The 24,627-nt window shown below is 43.9% G+C and overlaps 3 protein-coding genes across 3 annotated transcripts; all 3 read left to right on the top strand.

Moving 5' to 3' along the window:
* The first annotated feature begins 562 nt into the window (after positions 1–562).
* On the top strand, positions 563–6,510 carry LOC114769403 (probable tRNA methyltransferase 9B). The gene is made up of 4 exons (XM_028962379.1): positions 563–877; positions 2,467–2,788; positions 3,981–4,154; positions 4,896–6,510. The coding sequence occupies exons 2-4, from the start codon at positions 2,635–2,637 to the stop codon at positions 5,816–5,818; spliced, it is 1,251 nt and encodes a 416-aa protein (XP_028818212.1). The 5' UTR covers positions 563–877; positions 2,467–2,634; the 3' UTR covers positions 5,819–6,510.
* A 10,592-nt stretch (positions 6,511–17,102) lies between these two features.
* Positions 17,103–18,157, top strand: LOC114769663 (olfactory receptor 52E4-like). The gene has a single exon (XM_028962869.1). The coding sequence runs from the start codon at positions 17,103–17,105 to the stop codon at positions 18,093–18,095; it is 993 nt and encodes a 330-aa protein (XP_028818702.1). The 3' UTR covers positions 18,096–18,157.
* Positions 18,158–23,436: 5,279 nt separating this feature from the next.
* Positions 23,437–24,440, top strand: LOC114769661 (olfactory receptor 6N2-like). The gene has a single exon (XM_028962868.1). The coding sequence runs from the start codon at positions 23,437–23,439 to the stop codon at positions 24,367–24,369; it is 933 nt and encodes a 310-aa protein (XP_028818701.1). The 3' UTR covers positions 24,370–24,440.
* The last annotated feature ends 187 nt before the right edge of the window (positions 24,441–24,627 follow it).

Here is a 24,627-nt window from a genome sequence, read left to right as displayed (position 1 = left end):
CGGAGTTATGTACTTAAATAACTGAAAACATCTTTTATATTCTAGTTTCTTCAAAATAGCCGCCCTTTGCTCTGGTTACTGCTTTGCACACTCATGCCATTCTCTCGATGAGCTTCAAGAGGTCGTCACCTGAAATGGTTTCTTTTGTTAAGTACATAACACACACATATATATATATATATATATATATATATATATATACACACACACACACACACACACACACACACACACACACACACACACACACACACACACTTTGTTCACTTGGCTTAAGACTCCTTCCTGTAATCACATCTGTAGAGCAATAACCGTAGCACACATCTCCAAATTCCCAGATAACAGCATCTCTAATAAAAATCTCCAAGGGAACCCCGGGACAAAACAATCCTGACAGTCCTGTCTCCCAAACAAAGATGGGGCTGTGGGTGACACACACACACACATACTGTTTTCTATAATGGTGTTTACAGAGCGGAACGTGGAGGAAATTAATATTCTGCACTCGTGTCATGGAACGTTCTATTATGACGGGGTCACGTGACGCCGCCGGCCAATAGCATTGGCGCGTGTGCAGACGCGTTAGGCTTTTTTCCGCACATCTTTCGCTCCTCGCTTCCCCGCCGTGGAAAGAACGATCGGAAGAAAGAAAGTGCCCCGCGCCCGTCCTTCCGCGTCCATGGCAGCCGCCTGGCCGGTTCCCGAGCTGCCGGCGACGGGCGAAGCCGACGCCGTCGGTATCTCGCACCGGGTGCTCGCGTCGTTGATTGGCGTTTCCCTTCAGATTTAATGTCTCTCATTGGTCAACTCGCGGCTCAGGGCAACGGCGGCTGAGTGCGTGGAAAAAAAAACTTTTGCGAAAAGCTGGCCATGCGGGGTAAGTGTTCGCGTCTCGGTCACGCGCGATGCAAGTTCGGATTCAGCGCGCGCGCGCGTCTGGTCCGGGTCTGGTCCACGTCAGGACCGCGTCTGGTCCACGTCTGGTCCACGTCAGGACCGGGTCTGGTCCACGTCTGGTCCACGTCTGGTCCGGGTCTGGTCCACGTCAGGACCGCGTCTGGTCCGGGTCTGGTCCACGTCTGGTCCGGGTCTGGTCCACGTCTGGACCGCGTCTGGTCCACGGCCGGACCGCGTCTGGTCCACGTCTGGACCGCGTCTGGACCACGTCTGGTCCGGGTCTGGTCCACGTCTGGTCATCTTTACATCCCTCAGGCGCCTCCGTGTTTAGGAAGCGGCTGCACGTCCAGGTTTATTAGAGTTCGAGTTTCCGCTGCAGCAGAAATCGGCCATGGCGGTGAAAATGGTAGCAAGTTCTGTCTGTTACAGTAGACAGGACTGTACCATCTCACCTTAATACTGAAGCACACTCATATTTACTTGTAAATCCCCGAATGCCCTTTAAGCCTTTAAACACACGTTTGTAGCAAATATCTGTGTGTGTGTGTGTGTGTGTGTGTGTGTGTGTGTGTGTGTTTAAATATCAGCCATTTGAGTTGGTCTTCTGTCCTCATGCACCATAGATGTGGGTGTCTGGTCGCCATCTAGAACATTAGAACATCATCAAGAACGTAAGGCGATGGCTTTTGTGACCCATCCTTTTGCCTCCTCGCGTGTTAGGCCGCTGCCACGAGCATCATGTCTGATTACATAATCCCCGCTGTGTGATGAATGTCTGGGCTGTTTTTTACCGGGCTGACCGTACAGTGTGGACGTTACGTAAGGTTTCTGTTCCCTGTACACACAATGATCGTGGTCCAAAAATAGCCGCCGTATTAAAGGATCTCTGGGACGATCCGCCGGGACGGACGGTTTGCTGCAGGATTTGAATACAGGATTCAGGAATTTAAATGTCGGAGGTCCGCGCCAAACGCTCCGGTGTGTCTGTACTTATTTGTGGCAGTGGACGGCGTGGCGGCCTTTAATGCACTCTGTTACAAGGACAAGACCCACAGGCCTGTTTCGGGCCGTACTGACACATCGCCCAAGGGACAAGTCCTCATCGGTCAGACCGGAACAGGCAGGTCCGGATAAAGACATCATGCATTTAATAAGATCTTTATTTTTTTACATTTCTTTCTTCACTGTCCCGAGCTTGTGCACACATCAACCCCCTCGGTTTCCATGGCTTCACCCCGTGATGAAATTCCACGGGCCGGTCCGCATATTTAAGTTCGGGGTCTGGCGGCAGTATTGATTGGATTGACTTCCTGCCGTTTGGATCCGGTCGATTGGTCCAGCCCGGGCAGAGTAGCTTTGAAGCATCCGGCCGCCTTCGCCGGAGCTTCATGCCGCTGCCTTTCACATCGGTCTAACGCTCGAGAGCTTCGTCCTTGACCAGCTCACTTGATGCTGCGATTCTGTTGTCTGTGAAATGAGGAGGTGATTTATGCAGCGCCGCTGTGCCACCGGATCGCCGTATACATGGCGGTGCTAATTAGCTCTGTTTGATGTGCCTTGATCTCCCAGGTCTGGAACATCTGTCTTCCGTGCTCTGAAACTCGCCTCACGTGACCCGGACGGGTCAGTATCGGTCACGGCTGTCACCGCTCATGGGTGGCCCGCCAGCAGTAAATACTGCGCTCTCGCTAGAGTGACCCGCCCTGCCACCGGGCTGACTCGGGGTCCGGCCGGAAGATGGAGGAGGCCGCGAACCAGCTGGAAAGGGACCACGTGCACAGCGTCTACGAGAAGATCGCGCCCTACTTCAACGACAGCCGCTACAAGGCGTGGCCGAAGGTGCGGCAGTTCCTGCTGGAGCAAGGGCCAGGCAGCATCGTGGCTGATGTGGGTAAGTCCATATTTTCAAGAACTCTTGTACCTATGAATACAGATATTTTGGTTCCAGACGGAATGTGTTAAACCCCCCCCCCATTGTACTACTTTGGTACAATCTAAAATGTTAGTTTAGTCATTTCTGGATATGAATATGATGTGAAGACCGTTTGAAGTGGGTAGTAGCCTAGTGGGTAAGACACTCGCCTGTGAACCAGAAGACCCAGGTTCAAACCCCACTTACTACCATTGTGTCCCTGAGCAAGACACTTAACCTTAAGTTGCTCCAGGGAGACTGTCCCTGTAACTACTGATTGTAAGTCGCTCTGGATAAGGGCGTCTGATAAATGCTGTAAATGTAAAGTGGGCGGACAGATTTAACGTGGATCAGTGTTGCGGGAACGTGGTACAGGAATGGACGCCTTCACGCGGCTTAATACACATAACGCGATAGCAGACCAGTACATAACAAGATGCCATGATCCAACGGGCATACGTTTCTTAACACGCCACAGGGCAATCAGGAGCACGACGCGGAACCGGAGTACCGCCCCCAGAGTCAGATCCCCGGACTCAATTCGCTGAACAAACCTCTGCCACCCTTGACCTTTCGCTTGGGTACATCCCCGTAACGTCGAGCATAGGTTTTTATACAGCACAGTGGCCCCCATGTCACCACCCACATATCTGAATCAAACAATTCATCAAACTTCACTCATCCGTGTTCATATGTTGCGGTTGGTGCGTTTCGTAGAGGTCCAGAAACCTGCAGGTCATGTGGCTCCACCGTCCACCTCGCCTAGATTTCGAAGATGGACAGTAGGTTTAGGAGATGGATGGGCGGGTGGGGTCGGAGCTTAAATGCTTAACCAGTGGGAGCGAAATGTACCAGCAGTGCTTCTGTTTGTGGCGTCGTGTTGCCGAGAGCTTCGCACTTCGTGCTTTTTCATTACTGGCGCCGCTTGGAGTTTAAATGCGGCGAAGAAATGGAATAAAATGAAACTGAATTATGCCTCGGCAGTTTGGCATCAAACCAGCAACAAGCTGTTCATTAAGCCGCCCGCTGCACCCTCACCAGGCTTTACTTATAAAAAAAAAAAAAAAAAAAAAAAAAAAAAAATATATATATATATATATATATATATATATATATATAATTTTTTATTTTTTTTTTTTAAAAACGTTCCCTTTCACACCGTCTCCTGCAGGCTGCGGCAACGGAAAGTACCTGCACATCAACGAAAGCGCGTTCAAGCTCGGGTGCGATGTCTGCCGCCCGCTGGTCGACTACGCCTGGTGCCAAGGACACGAAGTGCAGCTGTGCGACGGGCTGCGCTTACCGTACAGAGACGGCTGCTTCGATGCGGTCCTTTCCATTTCAGGTAGTTCGCGCAAAAACACAGTTACTTTTACCGCACGTAGGGTCACGTGTGGGGTGGGGGTGGGGCAACTAATCCATACAGCAATTTATTGTGACGCCTCCTTTGGTGATGCACTATCAATACATTGGTATGGAGTATTGATTTATCAATAAAGGCGAACCTGTGAAACGGTCGTGATCAGCGGTCGTGCGGCAGGGGACGGCTCTCGAGTGACGACTGGCTGGTAAAACACCCTCCTGCTGAAGACAAGCAGCATGACCAGGTTCAGGGGGTAAAACCTGGTGGACCAGCGAGTTTGACCAGCTTAACACGTTTTTTTTTTTTTTTTTTTTTCAGCATAACCACCTCAGACACACTTTAGTAACTATTGTCATGGAGGAATAAAAAAATGAGCCCAAACTCTAGATTTGCGCCGTAATTAACCCGTTTTTTTACACGTAATCATGTACTCGTGCAGTCAGACCTTTTGTCACGGTGAATCACTCTTCGTATCCTGTTAATGAAGGGTGCTTGGGGTGGAAAAAGGAGGTGCGTTACCAGGTTACAGCAGTCAGATGTAGTTTTTTTTTTGGGGGGGGGGGGCTGCTCCTGTGCCGGGTCACCTGGCAACGCTGTGAGGCTTCGGGGAATCGCTCGCGTAACCGTTATGAGATTTAGCGGCTCCTGAAAAACAAGTCTATCTGGGTCAGATGGTGTCAGGAATGTTTTAAAATGAAAATCCGTTCTTGTCTTGTTTCACAGTTATCCATCACTTGTCCACCAAAGAGCGGCGGGTTCGAGCAATAAAGGAGATGGCGCGCACGCTGCGCGTGGGAGGCCGCGTCATGATCTACGTGTGGGCCATGGAGCAGAAGAGGCGCAGGTTCGAGAAGCAGGACGTTTTTGTTCCCTGGAACCCGAACCCTCCCTCCTCCCCGACGCCGGACCAGGCCGGCCGCAGGAGCGGGCGGCGCGCCGCGCCTAGCGTCAGCGAGGACGGTGACAAGCACAGGAAGGTGAAGAGCACGTCGTCGATGCTGGACGAAGGCGAGGCCACGGGAAGCCCCCAGCAGAGCAGCCAGAAACTGTGGTTCTTCTCCAGGTCTCTGGACTCTGTGCTGGACTTCGGGAGTCTGGCTTTGTCGCGCTCTTCTTCCAGAGAGCTGAGCTCTTTATGCACCCCAGCCGAGGAGAAGGATGGCTGTACGCCTGGTCCTAGGGTTAAAGGTGGAAGGCTCATGAGGCAGGTGTCGAACCTCTTCTCTTCCAGGAGTAGCCTGGAGGAGGACGTCTTCGACTCTTCGTCTGACCTGCATGGGGCCTGCGGGACAAAGAAAGAGGTCCACCCCGTCTCGCTGGTAGAGGAGTGCTCAACCATAGCTCTCCCCGACCTGGTCTCCTACCAGAGGAACTGGTCGGAGTCTGAAGGTGCAGAGGATGGAGCTGTGGAGCGCCATGAAGAGCACAGGCAGGGCAGCTCAGCGTGTGTGGAGGGAAGCGGTGAGGTCGGGTGGAGTAGAGAGAAGATGAGCGACTCCTGCCTGCGCTATTACCACGTGTTCAAACAGGGGGAGCTGGCAGAGCTGGTCGAGAACCACGTGGAGGAGCTTCACGTCCTCTACTCCTGCCTGGACCATTCCAACTGGTGTGTGGTTGCTGAAAAAGTGCAAGTTTGGAAAATTTGAGTTTTCATTTCTTTTTTTTTTTTTTTAATATTTGTTTTTTCATGACAGTGCTTGCTTGTCAGTGTTCAGTATGACAATACACCAAAAAGCAGAGATTTTAAAAGCATTTTAACAATGTTTTAATTTTTAAACGCTGCTACCGAAGAGACAATTGTCTCTAAAATAACGACAAGTGTTGTGCACTGTAGTCCAAATACATATTTGCCCTGCACTGTATTTTAAACCATTTATGTGATTTTATATATTTATTTCTATTTCTTTTTTTACAACAATAATTCTTCTAGTTTGTTTACATGTCTGGCTAATGCACAAAAGTGCTGAGCACATAAAGGTTGGAGCACATAAATCCCCTCGTTTTATTTGTATTTTTTGGGATTTCCTCAGGCGTGTGTGTGTGTTGTGTATTGATGTGTGCTGTCTCAAGTTTTTAGTCTCACCATCGACATGCGATGTAACCTCCCGCTACGTAACCATGCAAACCCATAGTCCTGCGTGGGTTCGCTGCTCCACAGATTCTGACCGATTCCTGACTGTTGGATGCTCGGTGCAGCTGTTCCAGAAGCTGGCAGGAGGCCAGTGAGCTTTGATGCGTTGAGCTTTTTTAAAGAGATGTCATGTCAGATGTCATTTTAAGTGGCTCTGTGTTTTTAATTGTTTTGTTCTGACTGAAATAAATTCACTATGTTTAATAACTAAGCATATCGTTCTTTTATACAAATGTTGACTTGAATGCTGTACCATTGAACAGTTGAACTTTTCTGCTGCTTTTATACCTGCATTAGAATAACAGGATTCTAATGAGAAACTGACAACTGACATGGTTTCATTGCACAAGTCGTTCCAAAATTTACTCGATTTGCCCAAAGTAGATATTCAACTTGTAAATACAGTCAGGGGAAATAATTAGAACCCCTTCTGATTTTGTACTTTTGCCCACCTACAAAGAACTGATCAAGTCTATCAATTTAATGGTTTGTTTATTTGAGCAGTGACAGAACAATAACCCAAATAATCCAAAATAATGCATACACATTTTTTTTATTATAAATTAATATGCATTTTTGTGAATTAGAAGTATTTGATTCCCTATTAATCAGTAGGGGATCCCAGTTGATCCCTGGTAACAAGCTGACATTGGGAGCTTCTCAACTGTATAACCTGTATAAAAGACAACAGTCCATAGAACCAAAAAAAATTCCATAATCTGCACCATGGCCGAGACCAAAGACCAAGCACCTGGGTAAGAAACAAATAGTAGAACCATAAAGTAACTGCCGATCTCCCTAAGTCTCCACGCAAGATCTCACCATGTGGAGTTTCAATAATGAGAACCAGCCCAGAACTACTTGGAAAGAACTTACCAATGATCTCAAGGTAGCTGGGACCATAGTCACCAAGAAAACAGTTGGTAACACACTTCGCTGTGAAAGACGAAACCCTCCAGTGCCACTGAACTTCTAGATGATTCAGAGGAGGACTGGGTGTAAGCGTTGTGGTCCGATAATATTAAAATGGCATCAATCAGTGGTGGCCTAGCGGTTAAGGAAGCGTCCTTGTAATCAGAAGGTTACCTGTTCGAATCCTGATCCGCCAAGGTGCCACTGAGGTGCCACTGAGCAAAGCACCGTCCCCACACACTGCTCCCCGGGCGCCTGTCATGGCTGCCCACTGCTCACTCAGGGTGATGGGTTACATTTACAGCATTTATCAGACGCCCTTATCCAGAGCGACTTACAATCAGTAGTTACAGGGACAGTCTCCCTGGAGCAACTCAGGGTTAAGTGTCTTGCTCAGTGATACAATGGTAGTAAGTGGGATTTGAACCTGGGTCTTCTGTGTTACCCACTAGGCTACTACCACCCTAAATGCAGAGGACAATCACTTCACTTACACTTACAATTTAGGAGGAGAAATACTGCCTTGGATTCCAAGAACATCAAACATGGAGGTGGAAACATTATACTTTTGGGGGTGGTTTTCTTCCAAGGACAACTGGATGAATGAGGAGGATGGATGGGGCCATGTACCATCAAATCTTGGATGACAACCTCCTTCCCTCAGCCAGGGGATTGAAAGTGGGTCGTGGGTGGATATTCCTGCAATGATCCAAAATACACGGCCAAGGCAACAAATGATCGGCTCAAGAAGACGCTTATTAAGGTCTTGGAGTGACCGAGTCAGTATCCAGATCTTTAATCCAATAGAAAATCTGTGGAGGGAGCTGAAGGTTCCCACTTCAAAGAGATATGTGCAAACCTTGCAGCCAACTACAAAAAATGTCTGACGTCTGTGAATGCCAACAAAGGTTTCAGCATGAAGTATCAAAGCCCATTTTGCAAAGGGATCAAAGTCTTATTTTATTTTCGAACTCTTTTGGATTAACATAATTTCTGGATTATTTTTTATTGTTCTGTTTCTCACTGTTCAAATAAACATACCATTCAAATTATAGAATGATCAGTTTGAAAACTTACAAAATCAGCAGGGGTTCAAATCATTTTTCCCTGACGATGTAATATACAAAAAATTTACAAAGATTTATTGTGATTTACAAAATTAGTAAAAGGGTTGATGTAAACCTTGTACCGGTGTAAAGTCCTTAGTTATATCATCTATAAACTTAGCCATAGCATCTTCAAATTTACATCTATTCCTGTCCTGTGTTGATGTCTACAGAGTTTAGCTCTGGACATTTTGTTCTTCCCTCATTAATTCATTATGGTTTTGTCATTCAAGTGTGATTCATTGCCTTCTGTTCTCCTCATCTTTAGTTTTCTTGATTTTGATGGGGTTTAGTCCCGCTTAATGGTCAGATACACTTTTCCTTCCTCGCTGTAGACTTGCTGATCAGGTGATCAGGCTGCCACCCTCAGCTCATTGAGAAAGCCATGCCAGGCCTGGTAAAGGTGCCTTGCTGTGCTTCGTGCCGGTCCTCTTTGTTGTGGCATCTCTGGTGCTAACGGTTTGCGTTCCAGAACAAGGCCAAACAGCAACAGTACATATTTTCGTGGATATTTTGGATTGTACTTAAGATTTAAATTATATTTTAGTATACTATAAGGTTTATAAATATATCTGAAATAGATTAAAGATACATATGCAATTATCAGAAAATGCATATGTTCTAATATCAGCAAAACAGATATTATCTTGAACAGAAGACACCCTTTCTGCTATAGTGCCACCCTCAGGATGAAACTTATAGTACAGCATCCATTAGGTGTTTGTGCTAAATAGTGCTTGCAAATATAGCTGTAAAATATAAAACTGTGTATTAAAAGATCAGATTCCACAAGCTTGCATCATTTTCAATAAACTAATATATGTGTCTGATTAAGCTCTTTTTAGCATTTTAGAAATGAGATAAAAAAATACTCACTGTGCCACTACTGATAGATGTATAATTAATTTATGTTTTTACAAATGTTATTTAAAAAGCACGTAAATATACACACATTTACCATATTTACTAATTTCCAAGGTTCTTCATTTGCAAATGTTCTTTGTAATAACTTTTCCAATCTTCCAACCTGCAGTGTAACAGATCTGGCACTAGGTGACACTGAAATATCACAAACAGAAAAAACGTGACCACAACATCAACAGACATGCCAACAAAATCACGTCACCAAAGCACTTTAATTCCCTTTCCCAGCACCATCATAAAATCACTGTAAACAGCTACAAGTGGCATAGTGCTTTAATAACTGCAAATAGCATTTTTATGTAGAGACATTATTGGGTAATAGTATGTTAATAATAGTATTCAAGACTTTCATACAACAAGAAGCTCTCAGTCATGAAGAAGAGATCCTTGTGGGTCAGCACATGAGTCAGGTAGTCGTAGGATTCCACCTTTGCAATAATTCTTCCCTTCTTAGTATTCCATGGTCCTTTGACTGGCTGAATTGTGCAGATAAAGAAAAGTTTGGTGGAGATAATAAAGTGGTAAGGGTTGGGGTTTTTTTCAGTTAGGATTGGCACCATAGTTTTAGTCAAGGGCTAAAATATTCATAATGTATACACAATTATATGATTTAAACTGTTTCTGTTTCAATACAACTATACAACGATACAAAAAAAAAATCTTGTGCAAGGCCTTCCCAAAAATACAGATTGTCTGTTTATAAAGGAAAGGGGAAGCTGTAATATTTCTATAATGCCTGCATGAATAAACCAGATTTTTTTCTGCAGATTGAGGATGAGGTCATCAGTAATAATATTAATAATAATAATGTTAAATGTGTTTGCTCAATTCTCATCACAGAGCAAGTTTCTGAAAAGGTGTTAAAATGTGTCACGCCAGCGAGCTGACGGGGGAAGGAAGCGCAGAGGCGGGACATGCTGGGAAAGGGGTTTTATTATAAATAAACAATAAAATAAACAATAAATAAACATTTTGCCGGTGGCCTAAAATGGGGAATAAAGGGGAATCAACTCAAACAAACCCGCAGGCATGTGGCCATTGCCAGAACTCAAAAGACTAACACGTACACTGTTGCAAAGTAAAGTTCACGAAAATGTTGGAGCTCCAGAAGGGGCGGAGTTCCAGTCTTTTATAGGCTGTCCGGCTAAGGCACAGGTGATAAGACCAGGTGCCGTCAATCCTGACAGAGCCCCCCCTCCAAGGGCTACGTCCTCGGAGCCCCAGCAGTACCACCAGTGGAGGCGGCTGGGCGGATGGCGGCAACCACAGGGCTTCTGCCCTGCTGTATCCTCCCCTTGGAGGACCTGGTCCCTCGGGCTGGCTCCCCGGCGTGGTCAGGCGTGGCGGCCCCTGTCCCTCGGGCTCTCTCCCCAGCGTGGCGTCCCTGGACCCTCGGCCTGGCTCCCCGGCATGGTCCCGCATGGCAGCCCCAGCCCCTCGGCCTGGCTTCCTGGCATGGTCATGCATGGTCAGCCCCGGACCCTCGGACCTACACACAATAATCAGGGCCAATCCATCTGGGTATGCGCGGGCCCTGTCTCCTCACGTCCCCTCTGACATGTCTTGTGTCATCCCCTGCACCGTGCAGGGAGATTGTCCCGGAGCCTTCGGCAACATACGGCACCCTAGGCTGGTGCCTTCTGGGACCATGCAGCCCCTCTCGCTGCATGTCCCTGCTGGCAGAGCGGCCAGCTTCCCTCCATGCACCGCACAGGGAGGCGGTCCTGGAGCCTCCGGCGACCATTCCAGGCACCCCAGGCTGGTGCCTTCTTGGCATGTGCAGCCCCTCTCACTTCACGCCCCTGGTGCCAAGGGGGGCGCATTGCCAGACCATCCGGCTAGCCCCTTCTGCGTCCATTGGGACAAGCAGGGGGCTCTATGTCACTCCACCCCTCTGGAGGCGAACGCAGACCCATGCCTGGCCCCCCTACTCACCGGCTACTGGAGGACCCAGCTCCATTGCTTCCCCACTCACCCTCCCCTCAGGAGGAGCCCCCAACCTGAAAAACCTGAAAGCTCCCCCAATTTCTTTGGGGGAGCACCCCCCCCCCGGCTGGACTTAGGTGTACATTGGGGCTTGTCCACCTCGCCTTGGACCATCACATTTGGGTCAGGAACCTCCTCCCTGGGGTTCGGCTCCGCGGCTAGGTCGCCATCTGATGGACAAAAAGAGGGGAAGTGGGGGCTATATATGGACACAAATGCTATGCACACACACACACAGACAGAGCCAAACAGAAGAGAGGGTCATCTGGCTCCCTCTCTGGGAACTCCTCAGATGGCACAGCCAGGATCTTGGGAGGTGCAACCTTCTCGACGTCCGCCAGTGCTGGGTCTTCTTGCCCCGGATCCTGACTGCCGCTGGATGTGGTGGAGGGGCAGAGTTCGATCCCTAGCCGGAAAGGCTCTGGCCGATCAAACTCCACCCTCAGTCTCTCCAGGAAGTCCTGAAAACCCATTCAGTCTGTCTCTCCCTGCTGCCATAGGGCTGCGCCCCAGCCCCATGCTGACCCAGTCAGACACGCGAGGATGGTGGTGATCTTATCCGTGTCTGAGAGGGAGGGAAGAGCAGCAAAGTACACGCCACAGATGTTAGAAAAGACTGCCATGTACCTGCTGCCACACTGAAGGGACATAACATTGGTAGGTCCCACATGGGGCTGGGCGCGCAGCTGGAGATGGTGGTGGGCGTGTGGCGTGGAGGGTGATGGACATCTTCTCCAGCAGGCGGGGATGCTGGTGATGCATTGCCATTCAGCTGGGGAATGTCCGGGCAGAGGGAAGGCGGGTCGGCGACCAGAGCTGGGAAGGCGTATTCTCCGCGAGGCAGTCCCGGCAGTGCAGTTGCTGGCTGGCGACCTCCCGTCGCCCTCTTCCACCAGCTGTCCTCACACTGCCAGGAGGGATGTGGTTCTCCACGGACCTGGTGACGATCTGGGACGGGCACGCTGGGCGGAGCCCATTTCGCGTCTTCGTCACTCTCGTCATCGTCCTTTTCTCCCTCGTTCCTCATACCCCTGGAAGTCACGTGGGTCGTCACGGACGTCGCGCCGATCTCAGACGCGCATGATGGGTGGAGCCATCCCGGCCCCAACCGCCCAAAGAAAATCCACGTCATCGTCACTTTCGTCATCCGTGTCCTCCCACAGGTGACTCTGAGGGTCATCCACCCTGGACCCAGGTCACGATCACTTCCCATGGGCAGTACCACAGGGTGGTAGTAGCCTAGTGGGTAACACACTCGCCTATGAACCAGAAGACCCAGGTTCAAATCCCGCTTACTACCATTGTGTCCCTGAGCAAGACACTTAACCCCAAGTTGCTCCAGGGGGACTGTCCCTGTAACTACTGATTGTAAGTCGCTCTGGATAAGGGCGTCTGATAAATGCCGTAAATGTAAATGTACTCTGGCCATTTGGGCTGGAGCCCCCCCACCTCCTCGCTGGAGGAATGCTGCTGAGAAGCTCACTTCTCACACCCCTGAAAGTGGGGTTGCATCCTCTGAGCTCGCTGCCCACGTCACTTCGTCGCTGCTGCCGACACCATCGTCTTTGCTCCGCCCACTCACCTGCCGAAGTTGCCGCTTCCCGGGTATTGCGGATTCTCCCAGGGGGTGACGTCATCACGCGGCGCCACGTACCATGTCTCCTCGGGGAGAAAGCGCTCCTCCATCATCCGTCTCTCCCCTGGCATCGCTTTCCACACGCCGGGCTGCGTCAATCGTGGCACTTCTTCTCCTCTGTTTTCTTCCTCTGCACTTTTGTGTAGAGCTCCGACATTCTGTCACGCCGGTGAGCTGATGGGGGAAGGAAGCGCAGAGGCGGGACATTCTGGGAAAGGCGTTTTATTATAAATAAACAATAAATACATTTTTTGCGGTGGCCAAAAATGGGGAATAAAGCGAAATCAACTCAAACCCGCAGGTGTGTGGCGATTGCCAGAACTCAAAAATATGTACACAGTTGCAAAGTAAAGTTCAAGAAAATGTCGGAACTCCAGAAGGGGTGGAGTTCCAGTCTTTTATAGACTGTCCAGATTGGGCACAGGTGATAAGAGCCAGGTGCCGTCAATCCTGACAAAATGAAATTCCTCTGATGTGTAAATAAAGAAATAAAATGCAACAATGTTGGTCTGGTGCAATATTTGTATGCACAAGCACACAATGTACACACAGCACCCCACATTGACAGAAAAACACAGAATTGTTGACATTTTGGCAGATTTATTAACAAAAAACTGAAATATCACATGGTGATATTTGCTCAGTGACCCTTTGCTCAGTGATCTAACATAGCCAGGAGTCTTTATGGGAAATATGCAACAATGGCTGGGCCATTCAAGAACAGTCACAGAATTGTGGTGAAGCCACTGCTTCATTATTTTAGCTGTGTTCTCAGAGTCATTGTCTTGGAAGGTAAACTCTTGGCCCAGTCTGAGGTCCTGAGCACTCTGGAGAAGGTTTTTGTCCAGGATATTGCTGTACTTGGCCGCATTCATCTTCCCCTTGATTGCAACTAGTTGTCCTGTCCCTGAAGCTGCAAAACTGCTTCCACCACCATGCTTCACTGTTGGGTTTGTATTGGACAGGTAATGATCAGTGCCTGGTTTTATCCACACATTCCGCTTAGAAATAAGGCCAAAAAGTTCAGTCTTGGTCTCATCAGAACAGAAAATCAACAACATCAACAATCTTACTTAAGTAAAAGTCCTAAGTAATTACTTTTAAATTTACTTTAAAGTATTTTTTTAAGTAAAAGTACTCACACAATGGTATGTCTCAACATCTGGGGTGTGCCATTTTGTAAAAGCATAGTACATAAACTGACTTATGCCTGTACTGATGTCATTGCTCGTAATAATCACAAGCAATTATACAGTATATGTGTATTGGAAAGTTTGGTGTGCTTATTGTGCGTGCACTCTGCAATACTGTGTGTACCTTAGAATTATGTGGATGACAAGGTATTACCCACTAATATACCATTAAGATAAACCAATTAGGACATGATATATATTTAAATCATTTATGTACTTACAAAACTATTCAACATTTCTGTTAAGTGCAGTAAAAGGGAAACACAACAGTAACCAAACACCAGTGGTAACAAAGTAAATAGCACAGTCTAGTATATTATTATGCCTATTTACTGTGTTAAACTATGTATATAAACCTTATCATTACAAGAGATTGTATTTAAGTGAATACAAAACCAAATTGGAGGGGATCCTGAAATATGTGAGAAACCCAGGAAATACAGGAGTGTTGGTCTATTGTGATCACATCTCTAGTCAGAGATGACTACTGGTTGTGAAACAGGCGAAAGCACCTTCCAGCCAAGCTGGACCAGTGTTGTGCATGAACGAATTCAATGAACGCGTTCCTATTTTTCCTAGTTTACACTCTGGAGAGACTGAACGCCGCTCACGTTTTAAAGCTTGCTGATTACAGGCTAGCATGGCTGGTGCTTCGAGTCCGAAAAAAAATAAAAATAAAGAACGAACGTGAACTAGTTCATTTTTTGAGCTGTGAACTTGGTTCAAAATTTTAAAAAATGAACTATGAACGTAAACTAGTTCTTTTTCAGTGTGAACTGGCGCAACACTGAGCTGGACATTATACTAGCAAAGACATTAAGCTATCTTCTCTGAGCTAATAAACCAGTTTTATCCTACCACCGTGTTAAAAAAATAATGAAGCTACACTGGCGTGATTTTTATACTATTTCTGTATGTCAGCATGCATTTCGCTAGATAATAGTATCATAACATGTCATAACATACCCAAAAGCATAGCATACCATAGCATAGCTTACCTCTATATGTTTATCAAACCGGTCTACCATCATTGGAGATAATAAAGCTGGATTGGTAGGAAATGGCAAACAACGCCAGAACGCGATAGGCGAACTATTTTTTCATGCAAGATTTTGAGGAAATTGTGTTCATAAAATGTAACGAGTAACGGCATAAATTGTAGAAATGTAGTGGAGTAGAAAGTACAGATAATTGCCGCAAAATGTAGTGGAGTAAAATAAAAAGTATGCATTATTATTTTTACTTAAGTAAAGTACAGATACGTAAAAATGTACTTAAGTACAGTAACGAAGTACAGATACTTCGTTACATTCCACCACTGCTGTCTGGTGAAGGGCTGCAGTGATGATTGACTTTCTACAACTTTCTCCATCTCCCAACTTCAATTCTGGAGTTCAGTCACAGTGATCTTTGAGTTCTTCTTTACCTCTCTCACCAAGTCTCTTCTCCCCTAATATCGCAATTTGGCCAGACGGCCAGCTCTAGGAAGGGTTTGTTTGTCCCAAACATCTTCCATTCAAGCACTGTGCTCTTAGGGACCTTTAGTACAGCAGAATGTTTTGTAACCTTTGACAGATCTGCACTTTGTCACAATTCTCTGAGCTCTTCAGGAAGTTCCTTTGACCTCATGATCCTCATTTGCTCTGACGTGCATTGTGAGCTGTGAGGTCTTATCTTATCACACAGGGGTGTTGTTTTCATAATCAAGTCCAATAAGTATAATAAAACACAACTGGACTCAAATGTACGTGTAGAACCATCTCAAGGATGATCAGAAGAAATGGACAGCATCACAGCAAAGAGTCTGATTACTTAGGACCATGTGATATTTCAGTTTTTCTTTGTCAATAAATCTTCAAAAATGACAACAATTGTGTCTTTTTTCTGTCAATATGAGGTGCTGTGTGTCATTGGATGATGTTTCTTTTATAGTTATTGCCTTGCCATGTTTTTGTTTTCTGGTTGATTAAAATATTCCCATTGTAAACTTGATCTATTATACGTGTCTAGAGACATGACAATATGAAGGTGCTTCACCTGCTGGGTGTGTCTTCGTCTCGACTCAAGGCTGAGGATTTACGGAAGAAAGAAAAAGGGATTTATTAACAGCAAAGGAAACTGGCACAAGGGCCGAAAAAGGACAAACTCAAACAAACCCTAAGGTGTGTGGCGTAAGGCCAGGAACTGAAACAAATCAGAATGGTAAAGTACAGGGACCACTTCTGTCCTTTTACAGGGACATAATTACGGACGCCTAATCAGCGGCAGCTCTACGTGATCAGGGCGCCGTTGTCAGGCGGACTGGCGCTGGCCGAGTGCCCAGCGGTGGCCAGCCGTGACAGTCTTTTATAGGACACTGTATATGGAGGATGCGCATTTCATCGTCTGTGGGCATGGAAAGGCGTCAGATAGGGCTTCTGAATGTGCATTAATCAGTAGAAAAACTGCATGCTTGTTATCTTTATTGTTTTGACTCATGTGAACATTCCTTTCATTTTACATAGCACTAGGAAAACAGGTCATGCATTATTTCAGACTCGACACCATGAAAAAATATCTTCACTGCTGAGAGCAGCTGGCGCCATATGCGATGTGTAATGTGCCAATCATGCAATAAAAACAACATTAATATCAGTCTTTTTGTACTTGAATAAACACATAAGTAGCATATGATATAACAAAGTCAAGTACACAGTTGTTATTTCTGGAAAAAAGCTGTAGCAATGCAGCGCTGACCAGTTGTCTCAGGCTGATTTATCCCAGAGGGAATGACGTCGAAGAAAAAAAATCTGTTGTTTTCCAGCCACTATACGTCAAATGATGACTTGAGGAGATATATTTATACGACCCATCATCATTGGGTATCATTACGAACTTCTACAGTCTCACACAAGGTAAGAGTCAGTCTCTGTAACACACTATTTTAAACTGTTTAAAATATTTTTGTGTTATTTTAAACATTTTTTTGGTTTAATCTGAGATGTATGATTTGTAAACCAATCAGTACATATTTATATCTTGTCTGTTTCTTTCACAGGACTAATGTCTTCTCACAATTACAGTTTGATTTTCACTGCTTACGGTTCTCCGGGTCCTGAGAATTATGGAGTGTTTTTTGTCACTCTCCTGGTCTATATTGCCACACTCATTTCAAATGCGGCAATTATGCTGGTAATATGGCTAGATTCTGCGCTTCATAAACCTATGTATATATTTTTACTCAATCTGGCGTTTAATGGCCTGGTCGGAAGTTCTGCTGTCTGTCCAAAGATCATGGAGAACCTTATCAAAGATATGAAGGAGATCTCTCCCGAGGGCTGTTTACTGCAGGTGCTGGCCATCAACATCTACGCGTGTTGCGTCTACGCCATCCTGGCCGCCATGGCCTACGACCGATACGTTTCTATCTGCAAGCCACTCCAGTACCACATCATCATGACTCCAAATAAAGTCAGAATCCTTCTTGCTGTGGCATACCTAATCCCCATAATCTGTCTTTCGCTGCAAGTCTTTCTCACCTCAAAATTGCCCCTTTGCAGGTACACCATTGACAAACTCTTTTGTGATAATTTAGCATTTGTGAACCTGTCTTGCGCAAAAAGTAACGTAGGCAACATATATGGTCTCTTCCTTGTATTTCTTCTTGCCATTTTCCCCTTCATCTCTGTGATTCTGTCCTATGTTAGGATTTTAATGGTGAGTTACAGAGTGTCTGAGAAAGCACAGATGACCGCGTTAAAAACGTGTGCACCTCACTTAATAACCTTCATTAACTTTTCCTCTGCAGTTTTTTTCTCCGTTGGCTACAACAGAATTAACTACTACATGCCCAAGGAGATTAATGTACTAATGTCTTTACACTTCATTCTGATACCCCCTCTCCTGCACCCTGTGATCTATGGCATCAATACTCAGGATATAAGGAAAAGCATGTGTAAAATCATACGAAGGAAGGTCTTTTCACTTACTTCTGAAATACTGAAATTTAGGTCTCCAGTGACCCCAGATAAAAGGATTTTCAGTTGTGCGGCCTAGATGTGACCACCACGTTTTTAAAGGTTGCAGTATGTCTTAATCTGTCATTCTGCCAAAAATATGTTTTGCATAAAGTGAAAAATATTTTATTAGATTTGAAATATATTTGAACAGACATGTTTTTATTTGTAACAGTTCACCATTTTCTCACATGAATGTATCCTTGTCTCATTTATATTCAGTATCAATAAATGCAATGTCAATAAATGATGAGCTAATTTTTTTTATTCTGACAAACCTTTGTGTGACTTGCTTTGACCAAAATGAAAGTTTTAAATTATTTGCTTGGATGTGAAATGCAAATGTAATTGATCTAGCTATATTATTTACTTTACTATCAAAGAATAATTATATTTTTGGGAAGCCAAAATCTTTTGGCAAAATTATTTAACATTTACAATATAATTGATATATAATAGATGTGATGCATAATTCCAACGTGTATAATACAAAACTAATGAAGAAACTAAAAGGTCTAAATGATCTGTCTGTGTAAAAGACAGAATTTAATATTTTTATAATCTATTGATCAGATTTGATTAGAGTTTAAATATACCTGGTGCAAGCTAATAAAATGGTCAAATCACTACATCATTATACAATAAATTCAAATGTGACTTTCCACCAAAATGCAGCTGTTTGTGAAGTGCTAAAAACACTACAAGTGAAATAAAGTGGATGTGACCTGAGTGGATCTTGCCCTCCCTGTCTGGTCTGTCTGTGACTCTCGCATTGGTCTGTATCGCCTTTTGCTCTTGCTGTGCTACTTTAAGTTGTGTTCTGCTAATAAAAGTTATATTGTAGACATGCACATGTGCCTATAGCCTCTAATATGCCAGAGCATTTCACAAATAAAATAAAAATGAAAAACAATGTGATGAAAGCGGTAAAAATTCGGCTTATAAACGGATTTTATTGTTTATTGCATACATAATTAACCACTAGATGTTGGTTGCTATAGTGACACGTTGTATATATGCATGTTTCTTCTGGCCATGGATGTCTATTTGTATAGACGTCTTGACCATAATTTGTTTTATGGTCAGCCTGTGAGGATGTACACTTTGGGTTTGTGACAGTGAGTAGATGTCATGATGAAAGCCGTTGTTTTATGGCAGGTCCTGTTGCTGTTTCTGCAAACCTTCATAACCTCCGATACTCATATGTTTAAAATGCTCACCCAATTTAATTTCCCAATTAGAACCATTCTGCTGTGGAGAAACATTAACTGAGGAGCTAGACTAGAAAGACAAAGGCCTGAGCCAAGATACAAATGTGATAGAACAAATCCCCCAATGCAGAGGAGAAGTGGAGGAAGTCTCCTTATGCTCTCCAGCACGTTCAGTGCCAAGGAGACCAAAGAGACGACCTCCACGGCCTAGACATGACAGGTGGTCACCCACCCACTGGGCCAAAGCTGCCACGGTTGATTTAGAGTGATTGACAATGATTAGCAAATCACAACATAACATTGCTTGTCCTCCCATTTTGAACTCCATTTCAGTCTAGGGTTCACTTTCTGTCCACACTGTCGTTCATCTACATTTATCCTGTTGCCCTTACGGTTTTACTCACTTAAACATATCAGGCCCGCTCCCAGCCAAAATATTAAACTAATTATTTTTCTTCACAATAATGCATTTATTCATTTTTGTATCAAATATAGTATAATTATTAATTGAGGTGATAATGTTTTTACTCCCCTGCTGCAATGATTTTAGAATTTGTGCTGCTTATGGCAACGGGTAATTGACAGAACCAATATTGAGTTAGTAACCCTCTGTTTCTAATTGATGAGCATAGTAAATATGACCTCAGTTGTCCTCAACACCACAGCCCATTTGAGAAAGAAAATGTTATTGTCCTTAATGTAATCCCTGCTGAATAAAAAGCGATAGTCTTCTTTTCCCTTGTGGTCTGGCCACTGATGGCCACTCACGCACTTAATGTTCCATTTTTCACAGGGGAGAAGATTGACTGGGGAAGGATGTTTAGTCAACTGATGTCCAAAGCTCATATGTAGATGTTTATCTGATCTGGGATATTTCATTTTCATACTGCATTAAATTTTATGATTCAACGTCGTGTTGTTTGTATACTATGTTGTTGAATGCAATTTTTAAAAATAAAAACCTAAATAACAACCTCGTAGGAATTGCTTGACCTCATGACCAGAGGGAGGTAATTAAAAATAATTTTGGTACCATGAATCAAGGTCACCTAGATGTAACAAACCGAGCTGCAGGGCTTATGAAAGCTGAAAAACAGGATTACATAATTTGGAAACTATCTTCACCACAGTTAAAAGTTATAAGTTTAAGTTGAATATAAGTTGAATCTGTCATCACTCATATATCGTAACATCAACATCCTATATATAATTCACATATGTAGAATATAAAAAAATGAACACAGCTTTGCAACAGATTATGAACACATTATGATGATGGATTCTTCTGTGCTACAGGAATAAAAAGTGAAAGTGATGTGAAATTTATCCTCTGTATTTGACCCCTCACCCATTGCAATCAATGTGACCTGCACCCGGCGAGCAGTGTGGGGGGACAGTACCTCAGCTCACTACTTGAACCCACATTTTGAAACCCACATGTTTCCTTAGACAGCAGACCACTACTGCCACCCTCGTCATGAACAATATTAAGAGCCTGCATTTAAAGTAACTTCTAGTGCCTGATGATCACTGCAGGTTCTATTACATGCTTGAAAAAGAATATAAAAGTACAACCTCACCACTACAATTAACAAACCACACCTTTACTTACTAATTTTTACAGTTTCAATTTCCCTAGAAACTGGAAGTTTTGCCGCTGATCGGGCCTAGTGAGTAAAACACAATCCAGAGGACCTCAAGATTAAAACCTCATTTCAAACCATTGTGTTTCTGACCTGAGAAAGGCCAGATAAACTTGTTCGTGCCAAATTGCACGAACGTGAAATGTCAATGTAATTGTCACAAAAAATACTGATTTAACCTTGACACACTTGGCAAAATCTAAGTACATGTACATTTTGCACAATTGTGCATGATGCCCCAATCTCGCCCCCAGCCCCAAACACCTCCCCTGCAAGACACATAAACTCCAAGACATCAACTCTCTGCTGGTGTAACTGGAACATTTCTGGTTATCTGTGTGTGTGGGTGTGTGTGTATTCAGAGCTCATGGTAAAATAATGTCATTTACCTTCCATGCACCTTAACAACAATGGAGTATGGATTTAATTTGATGGATGGATATTATGAATTAAAAATGTACAGATATTTATATTTTGTTGTAACACTTATACTATATATATGTACTTATATTTGGTTGTGAATGACATTGTAATTCCTTGTAAAATAAAAAAATAGGAGAACCGCCGGAGAGTTGGCTCGGAATATGGGACAAACACAGGAAAAGGGGACGTTGATATGTATGGCTCACCAAATGGGTAAATCTTGTCTTGCTGGTTTTCTGAACTCTACAATTACTTGTATTATTTAACCTTTTGCTGTGTTTCTTTATGAACAGCACTTTAGTGTAGATGTGCTCAGTGAACTCATAATCTGGTCAAAATAAATAAGTATCAATTCGATCTATATGCATTTTTCAATATATGTTTTAAGAACTGTGCAGCTCCTATACACACACATGTTGGAATGCACATAAAACTTAGACATTCAAAATGATCAATTACAATAATGAAACATTTGAATGCCATTGCTTAGTCAAAGGCAGAAAAATGATTGATTGAAAAATGTTGGATTCAAATATAGAGCTAAACAACACGTGTCAAGTCAACAACCCTCATCAGTTAATTTAACCACACAGGATTTGGTTGACCTCATGACCAGAGGGACTTAATTAAAATGGTCCTGATGACATGGCTGCACAGCTTGATGTCCCCACTGAGACGTGGTAAACTGACCTCATGTGTCAAGCAGAGGACATGAAAAAAGCTCATTAGCTAAAAAGGGTAATGAAAGCTAAACATGTTTTCCATTAGCTCATTATTTGAAAAACATGTTTACAGTATTGCATCATTTAGAGGCCTTAGGTCCAACATTTAGTGAATGACTGACTCTGTTGCATTGGTTAATGATCTTACAGCTAGTGAAATGATGCAAACCATCTGGCCTTAGTGGACAAAGCTCTGTTTGATAGGTCATACAGCTAATCAAACCTGAGCCACAAGTTGGCAGGGATGAATAACAAGTGGGTTACGGGCACAAAATACAAAATAAAAAGTTCTCAGAAGATTCTCAGTTGTGCCTGGGTCGGCAGACTCTGAGGGCCTTGGCAAAAAAAATTCTTGTAGAATCAGTGCTTTGAATCATTACCTAGTTTTAGGACTCATCCTTTTTTATTAAAATACATTTACATTTACAGCTTTTAGCAGACCCCTATCCAGAATGACTTATGGTAGGGACACTCCCTGTTTTCTCAGAGAAAGTGGGGTTTGAACCAGTGAGGGACTGATTCATATCTGTTATGGTGAGATTTTCCAAATGTTCAGGTACTTGTTTGAAACCCCTTACCCAGTGGCACATTCCCTGTGCCAAAAGCATAATCCATCCACCGGTGGTGTAGTAGTGCGGGGGCAGTGGTGGCCTAGCGGTTAAGGAAGTGGCCCTGTAATCAGAAGGTTGTAGGTTTGAATCCCGATTCACTGAGTAAAGCACCGTCCCCACACACTTCTCCACAGGCGCCTGTCATGGCTGCCAACTGCTCACCAAGGGTGATGGTTAGAAAGAGAGGACACATGTCATTGTGGGCTGTGCTGCAGTCTATCACAATGACAATTATTTCACATTTTGATGGGTGTTTTCTTCTTGAAATTCAGATTCTCCACAAATACCAATAAAAAGCTTTTTTTTTGTACTTTTGAAAGATCCATGAAACATCACCCAAAAATAAATCTTAAACATAAAAACAGAATGGTAAAATGAAGCTTTCTTGCACTTCTCAGTACTAGTATTTTAATGTATTCTCACTTTAAACTTGAGCAATAAATCACTTACTACCCCGTGAGACAGCCTGCGTAGTTTAGGCTTGTACAAACACACCCATGTGCCTTAATTTGCATATTTGCCTCAATGGATATTAAAATTTCTTTTTTTGTGAATTTTGATGAGGCCTCTAAAGGATGCCCATCCTGTCGGGAAAGATATAAAAGCTGAGCCAACATCAGAGCTCATAATTCAGAATGTAAGGAATGAATGTCAGGTAATATCTTCTCAGTGGGTGGGTTCCTTAAATACACACAGACTTTTTTTGCTGAAATCATGTTGGTCATTTTCTGAAATAATTTTGTATTTTCTAGTTCATTCTGTAGCACAGAAATGGAGAATGGATCACATATGTCATACCTGACTCTTGATGGATTTGTCGAATTAAATAAGTACAGATATTTATATTTTGTCATAACATTTGTGCTGTACAGTTTCATCATTTGCTGTAATGCAGTCACTGTTTCGATCATCTACATCCACAGGAGTTTGCACGAACCAATGTACATTTTCATCGCATGCTTGTGTTTTAATGCCCTTTGGGGAACTACTGCTTTCTATCCCAAGTTTCTGGTAGATTTACTTTCGGAAAAGCAGCTCATTTCTTATCCGGCGTGTAAATTACAGTCCTTCTTGGTTTACACATTTGCTGTATCAGAGTTTACGCTGTTGACTGCTATGGCTTATGACAGGTATGTGTCCATTTGTAAACCCCTGCAATATGTGACCATTGTGAACATGCACACTGTAGGAAAGCTGCTGCTTTGCTCCTGGTCTGTACCTTCAGTTTGCAATTTTATTGGTGTCATGCTGTCAAATAGTGTTTCGTTGTGCAAATTAACCCTTAACAGACTGTACTGTGATAATTACTCAGTTGTCAAACTGGGCTGTACAAACACCAATGCCAATACCATATTTGGCTTGCTTGTTTTAGCCTTAATGGTTGGTCCTGCAGTGATGTTTGTAATATTCTCTTATGTTCAGATTGTTCTAGTTGTCATTAAAAGTTCTCCTGAACTGAGAAGAAAAGCAATTCAGACGTGCCTGCCGCATGTGTTGGTTTTCATGATTTACACAATTAACTGCACTTTTGAGATGGTGCAAACTAGACTGGACTCAGAAGTACCCCACCTTTATCGCATGTTCCTGTCTATTCAAGGTGTAGTAATTCCTCCTCTACTCAACCCGATAATATACGGCTTGAAACTGCAAGAGTTGAGTACTAGGCTTAAGAAACTGATTTGTCCACATAAGGAAATGCACTAGAGGAACCACTGAGAGCAAGGCAAAATGGCATCAAAATATGTTCATGATGTGATCCACATAGCATGTCAAAAATCTGAAGCAACATGTATCAAATTAATTATATTAAATCAGTGCATGAATATCTGAAATATTTTCTTTCTTTCTTTACTTTTCATTTGTACTGCTTCTAAGGTATCATGAAAATATCTTCAGCAGCATCATCGATACCCCACATTATACGGTATGGGGGGGTAATGAAATGCAGTGAACAGCTCTAAC

Source organism: Denticeps clupeoides, chromosome 19, assembly GCF_900700375.1.
Source record: "Denticeps clupeoides chromosome 19, fDenClu1.1, whole genome shotgun sequence".
Taxonomy (NCBI): Eukaryota; Metazoa; Chordata; class Actinopteri; order Clupeiformes; family Denticipitidae; genus Denticeps; species Denticeps clupeoides.
This window is presented reverse-complemented; position numbering and strand designations above follow the sequence as displayed.